A 15,378-nucleotide genomic window follows, 5' to 3' on the forward strand; every position below is an offset into this window, starting at 1 on the left:
CTCAGTCCAATTATTTTTAAGCAAATCCTAGAAATCACATATTTGTAAATACTTCAGTTTATCACTCAAAAACAAAAGAATTCTACCACATTTTTAAAAATGCAAGTCAGTTTATATCCCTTCCATGCTCTCAGCCCCTAATGGCTTCTACTGAAAATCCTAAATCCTTATCATTTCTAACCTAGGGCCGTTCAAATTCAGGCTGCTGCTTTCACTTTGTTTTTTGGGTTTTGTTTGTTTGTTTTTTTTAATTGAAGTACAGTCACTTACAATGTGTCAATTTCTGGTGGACAGCACAATGTCCCAGTCATGCATATACATACATATATTAGTTTTCATATTCTCAAATTCAGGCTTCTTCTTTTCTCTCTAACCATCTCTTCTCCCATTGCCTTGTTCACTCTGGCCCATTATTGGCCAACTCTTCCTGAAACATAACAAGCAGGCTCCAGCTCTATGGCCTTCCACTGGCTCAGTCCTTTACTTATATTAGGTATCTGTTGCATCATCAGAATTTAAGCTCCATGAGACTAAGATGTATATCTTATTCGTCATTGTATTCTCAGGTCCTGAAACAATGCTCAGCAGAGTAGGTCTTCAATAAATATTTGCTGCCACCAATTTGGTCAGTCTCCCTCTGTCAGAGCTCTGCATCTGATTATTTAACCATCTACCGGATAATCCTATTAGATTGTTGCTTGGGCATCTCAGACTAGACCTGTGCTAGCTTAACTCCTTTCTCCATCACAAATTTGTTCTCTCCTGTAACCCCTATCCATTGTATGTCACTCAAATCCAATAGTCTTTTCAGATACTCCTGTATCTCACAGACCTCCACCTCAACAACTCCTGCTAGTTCAACCCACAAAAAATGTTCCTCAAATTTGTTCCCTATTAACCATTTCATTACCAATGTTTTAGTTCAGGTCTTCCTCACTTACTTTTGGATTACTGCAATGATCCGATGGTCTCTGGATACCCAGTCTTTACTTTTAATTTATTCTCTATTCTTGCTCATAAAACTTTTTTCTAAATCATAAATCTGATCATGTCACCTTACTCATTGAAAAGCAAACTGGTGGCCTTTCTCTTGCCTTTTGAGATGGCCTACACTCTTGTCTATGGAGAGTGTATCTACTTTTGCTTTAAACACACTGCCCCCATGCCTTGTGGTCTGTCTAGCCTTCTGAAATGGCCTACACTTGGTCTATGGAGTGTACATCTTTCTGAATAAATCTTCTTTTACTCAAAAAAAGAAAAAAAAAGACAAACTGGCTATTATCACATCTTAAAAAACAAAGATAACAAAATGGCACCAAAATAAAAAGCAACTTATTTCTTAACATGAATTAAATAAATACAGAAATGGGCTAGATAATATATGAAGTGAGTCATCATGTTTCTTAAAAATGTTAACAAAAGGGAAACAAACCTTCCAACAAAATGTTATATTAATAAAATAATGCCTGATTCAGCCTAGTCAGAGCTATAATGCTTGGCACAGGATTAATTTAGCCCACTAAAAAAAAGTTTGAGTAAACTAGACAAACTGTTTCATTATTCCCTCAACATAATTTATTGCTTACTTGAAGAAAGGATCATGTGATAATTCTGTAATCATATTTGGAAAAAGAGCTTTTAATAATTTTAACATTGCTTTTAAAAAAATTCAGAAACTGAAACAGAAGTGGCTTACCTTGCAAATATCCTGTCTTTATTTGCCTTTTCTTTGCCATACTGAACTGACTGGACTTCAGTTCTCCCACTGAAATACATAAGACGTGCAATAATAAAAATCTTAAAGAGAACTATGAGATCAAATGACAATATACAAGATGACTATATTACAATTTCATAAGAGACAAGCTATTTCTAGTGGAGAAAAGGGAGCAGAAGGTAAAAGGAAAGAATGACTACATTTCAGCTCTATGTGAACAGATGAAGCTTAATTACATTTCTTCCATTAATGAACAATGATGTGCTACAATAAAACTTTGTTTTCAGATATTCCTTTGTTTGGGAGTGACTATGAAAGAAATAATTTTGTATGAGACGAATTCCTTCTCTGCTATGCCATGGAAAGGCACTTCCACTAGACTCAGAGATAGGTTGCTATGTCCCAGCTCATCTAAGCCCTGCCCTCATCCCATATGTCTGTGCTTTGGCTACTACTCTTTAATCAAGGGCCTGAAAAATTGGGGGATCTTGAAGAACTGCTTTTTCCTTGAGCAAGCTTTCCTTCCTTGTCTCCTGATAATGATCATAGGTACAGCCTCAAATCCCTCCATGCCCAGATACAGGCAACTCCAGGTATTTTTATATAGCAAAGAAATAAGAACAGAAATATGGCTGGGAGTTGGGCATGACAGAGGATTTGTTTTGAAGCTGACTTGACTAGCAAACACACTGTTCATGCATGGGAACTGATCTTCCTCTGTGGTACTCCAATGTGTTCTGAACAGATTTGTTTGTAAAAACTTGGTTCTCAGTGAATTTGTTGCTTGACACATCACATTATTTAAGAGTGAATGAACATAAATGCCTAGTATATCAAATCTAACTATTTACAAAGAAAGAAATCTAATACATATAAAAGCAGCCCAATAGAGGTTTCCAAAGCTAAGCAAACAATTTTAAGATCATCTTCCACGGGTAAGTATAGATAAATGTGAACAGAATCTGTTTGTTGCCATTTTAATGTAAAAGTCAGAAACATTACCACAATTTTAAAATTTAGGTAAGTTGAAGTTTCTTAAGAAACTATATTTCCTCTAAAAAGGTAAACTGTACTTGCAATTGTGAACCAGGTAACGGATTAAGGCTCACCACTGTTTATATTCCTACATTAAAACAATGATTGTAATCCCCTGTATATTTTGGAACAGAGATAAGAAGGGTGTGTGTGTGAAGAGTTTGGTAGAGGAAGTAGTAAATCCTCTGATATTCCAAGTTCCAACTCTCCGTCTTAATAATACTACATTTCAAGTATTGTAAAAGTTCCAGCACTCCCAACCACTGCTTATTACGAGGAAAAAGGCAGACAGTTAATGTGTATCCATTAGTCATAGGACTGTGCTCAGATAAACATTTGTCATGCTGCCATTCCTACCTCATTGACAAGATTATTAATCATTTTGATGATTAAAAGGTATTTTGGATATGTAAAGGACTATAAACATAAAACTTAGCTGTTACAACTATAAACATACATGGTTTACTTATATACAGTAATTTAATTTAAGGTCAACTGAGCTGTTATAGGCCTCAATCCTGTCCGTCTCTGCTCTCCTAAGTTTTCTAGAGGCTGTGAGACAACAAACTCCATCTTCGAAGTTCCTCTGCAAGTTGGCTTTCTGTTAGGTTCTGCTTTTGTTTTGGTGGGAGATCAGAAAGTGGAGCAAGTCAAAAGCAGGTGACTGGCAGATGCCGGTAGCTACTGTAACAACAGTGGGGATACGACACAGAGAAACAGAACCTTGTGGGTGGCACCATCCCTGATCGAAACAGCACCTCTCTGGCAGATCCAGAACTGCCTGTGACAATGCCTCTAACAGTACATCAGCAGATCTAGGCTTGCAGACTCCAGCCTAGAAGTAACACAAGCTTCTGATCCTAAGTCATTACCCATTCTACCTGTTTGCTTCTCCAAAACCCCCCTCCTTTTGCTTTTCCAAAAACACAAGCTTCTGATCCTAAGTCATTACCCATTCTACCTGTTTGCTTCTCCAAAACCCCCCTCCTTTTGCTTTTCCAGCCTTTTTCACACCTGTGTAACCAAAGGCCTCAATGAAATTGCTTTTATTTGAAAAATCAATACGGCTTTCTGTTTCCCTGACTGATACATTAATTTTCCAGCGAGGAGGACACTATTACTCAAAAGGCTAAATTAACTAGTTGAATTTTGTAATTAAAAATATAAAGATAAAATTCAAATATGAGGGAGAAATTGAGTGTTTATATTTCATATTATCCATAATATTATTCTTTAGGAGTTTAGCATTATTAGAACAAAATGCAAAACTGTACCATAATCTAAGAACACTAAATTCTGACAGTAAGATATTCATCTTTAGGACAATGAGAAATACCAATTGGTGAGAGAATATAAGCTTATTATAAGCAATTCAAGCAATATATAAAAGCATAACAAAAAAAGTAAACAGATTTAGCCATAGACATACCCCTAAGAAATAATCTCCATTATGAACAGGTAAAAATTATTCTGAAACTCTATACATACATAGAAAAGGATACACAGAAAAGACTACAAATAGAATTCTATCACAATGTGATAATGTTATATATGTCACAATGAAAACAATATTAAATGGATTTCCCTTGAATTAAAGGAAATAAAAACGCTGCCATTCATTTTAAAAGAAGAGGGAGGAGGAGGATAATAAAAAGGTCAGGAAAACCTTAAAAAATTAGTGTGTTAACATTTAATTTTTATTAATACAGACTCTCATATTTTACTAGTTCCTTGCTTCCCTCTTGTTTTCTTGGTTATATTATTATTTCTTAGTTATACTATTACTTCTACCTCGTCAAAGTTTATAACATTTTAATTCTATTCTATAGTTATAATTCTTATAGTTGTCAAGGATTGGTTCCATATTTAAAGAATTTAATCTCTATTCTTAGTTCTTTCGCCAAGATTCTTCTTGAGTTATTGTGATTTATCTCTTAGATAGCTTAATTTCACCATTAATTTCTTCTTTTCAAATTGGGCTCAGGAATGTTACATTCCCTGAAGTTTTATATATTTGATAATGCTTATCTATTGACTTTAGACTTGAATGGGAACCTGGTTAAGATTAAGTATTTTTCAGTCACCTTTTTCCTTTGAGACTTGGTAGACAAAGGGTGGCCCACAAGCTATACACAAGCCTGAAGAAAAGTTTTATTTGGCATTCACAGTGAAATCTTTAATCCAAACTGATAAACCTCTAGCAAGACTTATAAGGTAAAAAAAGAGAGAAGATACAAATTACCAATATCAAGAATGAGAGAAATGACATTAATACATTCTGGAGATACTGAAACTATAATAGGGGAGTGTTACAAACTTTATGCCAAAAACTTTCAAAAACTTAGACAAAATAGATAAATTCCTTGAAAAACATATACTACCAAAGCTTGCCCAGGAAGAAAGAGAAAACCCGAACTGCTTCATATGTATTAAAGAATTTGAATGCATTGTTCAAAAGATTTCTATGAATAAAACTTCTTCCCTAGGTGGATTAATTGGAAAATTCTATCAAATATTTTTAAAGGAAATAAAATTACCACAGAAACTCTTCTAGAAAACTAAAAATGAGGGAATAATTCCCTACTCATTCAATGAAGCCAAAATTACCCTGAAACCAAACCTGATAATAATATTATAATAAAAGAAAAGCAAAGAAAAATATCCTTCATGAACATAAATGCAAAAATTCTGAAGAAAATGTAAGCAAATTAAATAATATATAAAAAGAATAATAAATCATAACCAAGTGGGGTTTCTCCCAGGAATATAGGGTTAGTTTACCACCTGAAACTCAATTCATGTAATTTATCATATAAACAAACCAAAAAGAAAACCCTTATGATCATCGTAATAGTTGCAGAAAAAGCATTTGACAAAAACCAATATCCAATCCTAATAAAAAACAAATGAGAAACAGAGGCACTCCCTGTAAATATTCAACAAGGATATAATGGAAATTATAGCATGCCTAGACTGTAAATAATTAAACATAGCTGATTTATTTAGAAAATAATGACTTGGAATACAGTCAATGGAACAGGTTTCTCAAGTCTGGTTATATCATGAGAACCTACAGAACTTTTTGCTAATACAGACAAAGGGACCACACTCCTTGCAGATTTTGCCTCAGTGGGTATGTGTGATTAATAAAGATTCTATAGTTCAATAAAGTAGCCTTTATTTTAAAGGGAGGAAAACTCCAACAGAAAGCATCAAAGCATAAGCAATACTTACCAGTACCGAAATTTTGAACCTAATGTAAAATAATGTGCAAAAAAATTCTTTTGAGGTGGAAGAGGTCTGTCCAAACGGAAGAATGTGTGGTGTTCTACACATGCTTTCCACAAATTTTTACATGCTCTGTAATTCACCATGTTAAATCCCAATAATGTTTCTCTAGATTCATGCTGTAATAAATGATAAAATGCAGAAAATATGAAAATGTCAGGATCTAATGCTCCATTTAATTTACTTTTTACAGATAAATATTCTAGCCTTACAAACACTAATCCCTCAAGTATCTTTGTTGCTTCCAGTAAAAAAGCAGTAAAATAAATGGAAAGGAATGCAAAATCTGGATGTCATTCAGCAATATTACAACTCTTAGGAACTTTCACTTTAGAACATAGTTAGAAATAAATTTAAAAATTGATACATAACTGTTTTCAAAATTTACTATTTGTATATGTATATAAAAAACTTACTAGCTATAATTGGTTCAAACTATAATCTTGGCCCACAAATTAAATTTATTAAGATATATCAACATACCTTTCAAAAATATCTCTAAATTTATAAATCTGTCAAGATTGTAAATAAGTAAATAAAAACATTCAGCAGTCCTGAACACTATTTTGAAACCCGTATTTTAAAATAATAATAGAACAGAAGCATTTCATTAATTTTTCTTTAAAAATCTGGCACAAATGACTATTTAAATAAATAGTTTCACTGAAGAAAATCATATATAGTAAGATATACATGTCCTAAGTGGATTTATGACTGATTTTCACACAATGAGTGCAACCTTTGAACCGTCAGCCAGATCAAGAAATGGATCATTACAAGCACCTCTGAAGTATCCCTTGTCTTCCCTTTCTACTTTCACAAATATGAGCACTCTTCTGACTTTTGTGACCATAGATTAGTTATGCTTGTTTTTCAACTTTATATACATGGAATCATACATGTATGTCTTTAGGTCTGACTTCTTTTGTTCAGTATTATGTTTCTGTATTCATCCATGTAATTGTGAAGCAGTAATTGACTCATTTTCATTCTACATAGTATTCTATTATTGTTGATACATATTTGATGTTTCTAGTTTGGTGATATAAAATATTGCTCCTATATATACACTCATCCCTATATTTTGTCTGATGTGCTAGTTTCTGTCATTGGATCACAGATACGCATGTATTCTAGATACTACCCAACAGTTTTCTAAAATGATTATACCAGTATATGCTCCCTCCTACCAGCAGTGCATGCTTCTGGTTACACACATACACAAAAATACTTGTCATATTTTAGTGATAATTTGTACTTCCCTGAAGTTTAATACGGTTCAACACTTTGTCACGTTATAGGCCATGTGGATTTCTGAAATGTCTGTTCAAGTCATTAGCATGTTTTTGAATTGGTCTGGATATACAACTGAGGACATGGTATATATCTGTGTGTGTATTATACACATATTCTGTGCTATTTTACTTTCTAAATGATGTCTTTTGATGAACATAGTTCTTAATTTTAACACAGTCCAAGTTATTGATCTTTTCATTTAAGGTTAGTTTTTCCTTCTATGCCCTATTAACAAAATCTTTGCCTATCAAAAGATCATGAAGATACTTTCCATAACTAAAATATAGTAAAATGCCCATGTATAAATATTAAACTATGATGTTAGAAGACAATATGCTTAAAATACCATTTCTTGATCACCAGGCAAGTCTTAATTATGCTTAACAATTGCTTTGTATGCAACAACACTACTTCAGAGAATGGTTGTGAAGATGAAGTGATAAGAAAATGGTTCATACATTACTAGGCACATAGTAATACTTCAATAAATAATAATAAATATTCTTATTATTATTACTAATAACAATAGTACTATAATGGGAAGCAAATTAGAAAGGTTGACTTCAACACTGCCTCTTACCAATATAATTATTTAAAGTAAAATACTTGTTCTCTAGTTTCCAGACATGATTCATTATATTTCAGTCAACATTTTTAAACAGGTACAAGAATATTCACTAACAATATTAGTCATAATAGTCAAAACATGGAAATGGCAAAGTTGTCCACTAACACAGTAGGAATGAATAACTAATTTATGCTATATTCATTTCAGTAGAATACCACACAGCAATGGGAAAAACTATTGCTATGTGTAACAACATGGATGAATCCCACAATGTCAAGGCAAAGAAGGGAGACAAAAAGAAAACATTAGGATTTCATTTTCTAAAGCTTAAAAATAAGCAAACTAATCCACAATGTTACAAATGAGAATAATGTTTATCTTGAGGAAAGTTAATAACTGCTAGTGGGCCACTAATAACAGCTTCTGGGGTATAAGTAATGTCCTACATAATAACATTATATATTATATACTTAGCAAGCACTATACTTAGTTTTACTTCAATAAAAACCTTCTTGAAAAAAACTTCCATATTTTGCGAGTATAAATGATGAAACATAGTCACTTAGTAGATCAATACCCTCTGATAAAATACATCTGATTCAAAAATATTTTTAAGGTTATGAATACATTTTACATACATATACACATATAAATATCCTGAAATGTGCATTAATATGTCAAGACTTATAATATTCTAAGTCAAAGGATATGGTTAGTTTAATTTGATGAAATAGATAAAATCATTTATAAGGTGAAATTCTTTCCAACACTGTACTTTCCATAACTCAATATGCTGTATTTAATATATAAAAAGGATATTACCACTTCAACAAAGGGAGGAAATGTACTAAACGTTCATAAACTGGAAACATAACTAAACACTCAAGTTCCCTAAAATGAAATGAATGTATACATGAAAGGAAGTGCTAGTTAGTTAACAAAAAAACAAAAAAACAAAAAAACAAAAAAAAAGGGAAAAGAAAAAGGACATATAAAATGCTCAGTTACTGACTTCATGGATGTACTCTGGGGACCAAGAATGAACATTACAATTGAGATCAGTTTCTAAGTTCAAGAGATAGCAGGATGGATATGCAGAATAACTTTAAATCAGAACCATAGGGGAGGGTATAGCTCAAGTGGTAGAGTGCATGCTTAGCATATATGAGGTCCTGGTTCAGTCCCCAGTACCTCCTCTAAGAATAAATAAATCAATAAATCTAATTACCTTCCTCCATCAAAAAAAAAAAAAAGCTTCAGAAACACTGGGAAATACACTTTTCATAAAACATGAATTAATTAACTCAGTAGGCAATTATCAACAGTATTAACAACACTTTTACTCTCACTAAAAGTTCTGTCATGAATGACTAATTATTTCTTAAAAGACTCAATTTAATAAGTATTAGATCCACACTCACCAATTCCTTTCTAAGTTGAATAAAAAATTGTTTGCACTTGAAAGAAATTTTTACAATCTTCAACCTGGATAAAAAGAGAATGAATTGGAGTGTATGAATAATTGAATAAAGATGACAGTATTAACAAAAAAGTAATTAAAAAATATTTAAACTATATACAGAATAACATCTAAAAATTTAATTATAAATACATATATATAGTACATAAAGAATCTAAAGTTTTTGGTGATTTATGAAAAAATAATTAGAATTTATGTGCTCAATTGAGGAAAGTTTTATTACAATATTTAGTGTGAACTAACACTTTCCAATTTTATATCTAAAATACATAAAAACACATATCATAAGTTAAAATTCCAAAAATACCAATAATGTAGTTATTGATTCTTTGAAACTAAAGTAGTTTTCTGCTTATGCATGTAATGAGCTTGGAAATGATCCCTCCATCCTAACAACAAATAAAAAACTCAACAGACTGAAAATCAGCAACTCCTCTTGGATCCAAAAGAAAGGGGAGAGAACAAGGGAAACTTCTACCCCCAAGACTTGAGAGACTAACAGTTGAGTACAGGGAAACACAGCTTACAAGAGAAGAGACTCATGAGCAGAAACTGACAGAGGAACCAGTGCTGGGGTATGAAATCTAAACTGTAATTTATAAATTGTTGAAGGCTCAGTGTGACCAACTCCAAGAGTTAAAAACTCCAAGGGGACCCAGTCATAGGAGGGTGCTCATAATATTGTGAGATTAACCTTGAGAAGCTCAACCAGACTCTGAAAGTAAATATCAGAGAAAAATACTCTTGGGTTTCCGGCAGGAAGGGGGGGAAAGAACCATGTTGAAATAGGTCAGAGCACTCTGTTCTTAAAAAGGTCTGCCTTCAGGGGAAACTAGTTAAACAGAACAGAACCTGCTGGGGATATTATCAAGCCTAACTCCCACTCTACCCATCCTGCCTCATGTAATGGTGGAGCAAAAAACTGAGAAACACTTGAAAAGCTAAGTAATAGGCTAAAAGCTCTAAGGGATAAAGAAGAAAGGAAAAAAGATGGGCAATATAAGCACAGAACAAAAATCGTAAGAACCTCAAAATACAAAATTAATATACAGAAATCTGTTGCATTTCTATACACTATGAACGAACTAACAAAAAGAAAAATTAAGGAAATAATCCTATTTACCACTGCATCAAAAAGAATCAAATACCCAGGAATAAACCTATCCAAGGAGGTAAAAGATCTATACTTGGAAAACTATAAGCCACTGATGAGAGAAGTTGAAGATGACATAAAGAAATGGAAAGATATACCATGTTATGGATTGGAAGAATTTATACTGTTAAAATAACCATATTACTCAAGGCAATCCACAGATTCAATGCAATCCCTATCAAGTTCTCAGTGGCACCTTTCACAGAACTGGAACAAAAAAATGTTAAAAATTGAGTGGGAACACAAAGGACCCTGAATAGCCAAAACAATTTTGAGAAAGAAGAATGGAGCTGTAGGAATCACTCTCCCTGACATCAGACTATACTACAGATCTAATAATCAAAACAGTATGGTAGCCCATCAACAGACGGATGGATAAAGAAGATGTGCTACACACACACACACACACACACACACACACACACACACATATATATGATGGACTATTACTCAGCTATAAAAAAGAATGAAATAAAGCCATTTGCAGCAAAATGGATGGATGTAGAGATTATTATATTAAGTGAAGTAAGTCAGAGAAAGACAAATATCATAGTCTCACTTACATGTGGAATCTAAAAAAAAAAATGATACAAATGAACTTAATTTGTAAACCAGAAATAGACTCACAGACATAGAAAACAAACTTATAGTTATCAGAGGGGGAAGGGTAGGGGGATAAATTAGTAGTTTGGGATTAACATATGTACACTACTATATATAAAATAGATAAACAACAAGGTCCTACTGTATTGCACAGGGTACTATATTCAATATCTTATAATAACCTATAATGGAAAAGAATCTGAAAAAGACTATATATCTATATCTATATCTATATCTATCTGTCTATATATATAACTGAATCACTTCACTGTACTCCTGAAACATAACACTGTAAATCAACTATACTTCAATAAAATTTTTTTAAAAAAACTAGTATGAAGGTTAAAATACAAAAGTAATATAATTAACTAAAACTAAAATAACTAGCTAAGAGATACAAAAATAAAAAGATGTAAAATATGTCATCAAATACATAAAATGTGATAAGGGAAAAGTGAAAGCGTAAGAATAAAAATGACGTTTTTCACAGAAATAGAACAAACTTGAATGGCACCATAAAAAACATGAATAGCCAAAGCAACTGTGAGAAAGAACAAAGCTGGAGGTATCGTGCTCCCTGATTTCAAACTATACTAAAAAGCTATAGTAATCAAACCAGTCTGGTACTAGCACAGAAATAGACACATAGATCACACAGAATACAGAGCCCCCAAATAATCCCATGCTCATATGATCAATTAATCTACAACAGAGGAAGCAAGAATATACAATGGAGAAAAGATAGTCTCTTCAATAAATGGTGTTGGGACACCTGGACAGCTACAGGCAGAAGAATGAAACTGGACAACTTTCTTATACCATATATAAAAATAAACTCAAAATAGACTGAAGACCTAAATGTAATACCTGACATCATAAAAGTCCTAGAAGAAAACATAGACAGTAACCACTTTGATATTGGGCTCAGTAATATTTTATTTGGTATGTCACCACAGGTAAGGACAGCAAAAGGGATGATATCCAAATATATAAAGAACTCATATAACTCAATATCAAAAACAAACTCAATTAAAAAGTGGACAGAGAACCTGAATAAACATTTTCACAAAGACATACAGATGGCCAACAGGGATCTTACAAGGTGCCCAACATCACTAATTATCAGAGAAATATAAATCAAAGCTACAATGAGATATCACCTCACACCTCTCAGAATCACTGTTATCAGAAAGACAAGAAAAAAACAATTGTTGGTGAGGGTGTGAAGAAAAAGGAATCTTTATTCACTGTTAGTGGGAATGTAAATTGGTGCAGCCTCTATAGAAAACAGTATGGAGGTGCCTCAAAAATCTAAAAATAGAACTACCATATGATCCAGCAACTCCACTTCTGGGTACTTACCCAAAGAAAATAAAAATAGTACATCTAAAAGATTTATGTTCCCCTATGCTCATCACAACACTATTTGTAACAACCAAGACATGGAAACAACCTAAGTGTCCACTGATAATGAACAGATGAAGATGTGGTATGTGTACACATATACACATACATACTTACATACATATAATGGAATGTGACTTAGCCATTAGAAAGAATGAACTCTGGCAATGTGGATAGATCAAAAGGTATTATGCTAAGAGAAATAACTAGAAAGAGGAAAATACTGTATGATTTAATTTTTATGTGGTATCTAAAAAAACAAAACAAACAAAACAGAAAGAGACTCACAGATACAGAGAACAAACTGGTGGTTTCCAGAGGGGAGGCGGGTTCATGTAAAGACAAAATAGGTAAAGGGAATTTAGAAGTACAAACTTTCAGCTATAAAATAATTCATGGAGATGTAGTATATACATGGGGGCTATAGTCAATAACACTGTAATAATTTTATATGGTGACGGATGGTAAGTGGTTTTATTGTGGTGATTGTTTCATAATGTATAGAAATGTTGACTACGTGTACACTTGAAACTTACATGTTATATTAATTATAACTCAATAAAAATTGTATTGAAGCTTGTTTTATGACTCAAGATATTTTCTCTCCTAATAAACAGACCATGTACACTTGATAAGAATATGCACTCTGTTGTTACTAGGCACAGTACTGTACATCAATTATGTCAAAAGATTTAGCAGTTCTTGAATCTATTTCGGCACATTTTTTGTCTAGTTTTTGTACTGACTTCTGAGAGGGATATGATTGTATCCCTCCAACTATGATTGTAGAATTGTCTATTTTTCCTTATTTTTTGCTTCATGTATTTTGAAACTGTGTTATTATGCACATGTATACATACAACTGTTCCTGTCCTGGTATATGGGTCACATTTTCCTTTATCTTTGCTGGAAACCAGATGTTTTACATATTACATTGTAGTGTTATGCTTCTGGTGTTGCTCTTCAGGAAGGCACAGTCTTGGGTATGCCCACAGTAATCCTGAGATGACACAGGTACTAGTCATCCCATTCTTTCAAAAACCACACCCAACTGTAAAACTCCTCTAATTGCCAACATCTGCTCTATTGTTTCCAACAGTGCCCTGGGGCATGAATTCCTTTAGACACTAATCCAAACAAACTGTGACTATTTCAAAGGAACAGTTTCTGAGGAAGGTGTCTGAGGCTACTATTTCCTGTGTTATCATTTTTTTTATCTCCTCTGTGGTCTTTGGATTTCCCTAGAGACTCGTTCTTAATTAGTCTGAGCTTTGCAGTTATTTAAGTTGTAACCCTCTCGTATTATACAAGATCTCTGTTGGTGTGGCAGTTAATTGTGGGGTTGGGGAGGAATCCTTCTTTAATCCTATAATTAGGTATCAGTGGTTCAGTGGTCTGTGCCCTTTGGCTTTGACCTTCAGTACTTTTACAGCTCACCCCCTCCTTAGGTGAAACAATAAGTACAGAGGGACTGGAAATAGGTATTTCCTTTCCCCCACCTTGGTTAGGTTCTGATAAAACCCACGTTGGTTAAGTATTGGTAAAACAGATTTTCTTGAAGGCAGACCTTTGTTAAGAGAACAGAAAGATCTGAGCCTATTTCAAAATGGTTACTTTCTTGCTCAACTCCCCTCTCCTGCCCTCCAAAGCATAAATGGATTTTTCTCCCATCTTTACCCTGAGAATCTGGTGGGCTGCCTGGTTGTAAAACTCATGATAGCATGGGGCTATTCCTAAGCAGGTCCTCCAAGAGTTTTTATCTGTCAAGCTAGTCTTTATTCAGTCTCCAGCAATTAGTTGATTATCCTTTAGGTATTCCTACCAGTTGCTGGCTGCAGTAGTGGTTTCTAGTCTTAGTAAGCTGTCATTCCTTGTATTCATCTGTCTTTCCAGTTTTCAGAGCTGCAGTATGCCCTCAGTTCTCTGAGGGACCTAAAAAGAGTTGTTGATTTTGAGTTTTATTGAGAACTTTTTTTCTTGTGAGGACAGGGGTGACAACTTCCAAGGTCTTTAGCTACTGGACTGGGAACCAGAACTCTCTCCTCCCTTTTTCATTTTACTAATGATGTTTTTTGATGAGCATTAATTTTAATGAAGTCTAATTTATAGAATCCAAATAACTCCCAATTAAGTATTCAACATTTTAAAAGCATGAACTTGAACTGGACAATTTAGGGATAACCATACATGGAAAGAAATGAGGGAGTATATTCATTACATGGGACACTAGTTTTTCTACGTGTAGCTCTGACATGGAGAGAAGAGGTAAGTGAGAAGCTTGTGTTTCAGAATCTGAAAGACCCAGGTTTAAAGCTCTGCTTCATACTTATACTTGTTAACCCTGAGCCAGTCAACTTTTCTGGCATTTCATTCCAAGTTGCAGGGTCATAAGGTATAGATAAAATGCATTAAAATCCATGAGTGATTTTTTTTTCCCTTGTCTTGACCTTATAAAACTATCAGTTCTTCCACCTTTACTCTAAACTCTTCATTCATGTAGGAATTCCACAATTTAATTTTTGGCCTGAATATCTTATATAAAATACTAACATAAGATAAATGTAGCTGAAATGTACATGATACAACATCAGAGCTGTAGTAACTGTCAGTCTGCATCAAGTGATTTGTTTATGACTTCTTCAAGGAGACTTACACAACATTTTGCTAAAATATCAATTTAAAGGCAATGGCAATTCTCTGAATGTTAATTTGAATAAGGGGGATGAGGCTGAAATGGTCCCTTATTCACATATAATATTAATAAGAAATATGTTGCTTTTGTGAAAATAGATCCATACTTTAAGAACTAAAACCATATATTTGATGATTATCAC

The 15,378-nt window shown here is 33.3% G+C and overlaps 1 protein-coding gene across 5 annotated transcripts in view; it reads right to left on the reverse strand.

Annotated features, from left to right (window-relative positions):
- PTPN4 (protein tyrosine phosphatase non-receptor type 4) overlaps positions 1 to 15,378 on the reverse strand; it is a 145,196-nt gene that overhangs the window by 44,221 nt on the left and 85,597 nt on the right. For all 5 annotated transcript variants that reach the window (XM_072960831.1, XM_072960830.1, XM_072960829.1 and 2 more), the window contains 3 exons: positions 9,326 to 9,389; positions 5,987 to 6,159; positions 1,697 to 1,765 (listed from right to left, as the gene is read on the reverse strand). In XM_072960831.1, the coding sequence (XP_072816932.1) occupies positions 1,697 to 1,765; positions 5,987 to 6,159; positions 9,326 to 9,389 (306 nt within the window). The remainder of the gene's footprint in view (positions 1 to 1,696; positions 1,766 to 5,986; positions 6,160 to 9,325; positions 9,390 to 15,378) is intronic.

Source organism: Vicugna pacos, chromosome 5 (assembly GCF_048564905.1).
Source record: "Vicugna pacos chromosome 5, VicPac4, whole genome shotgun sequence".
Lineage (NCBI taxonomy): Eukaryota > Metazoa > Chordata > Mammalia > Artiodactyla > Camelidae > Vicugna > Vicugna pacos.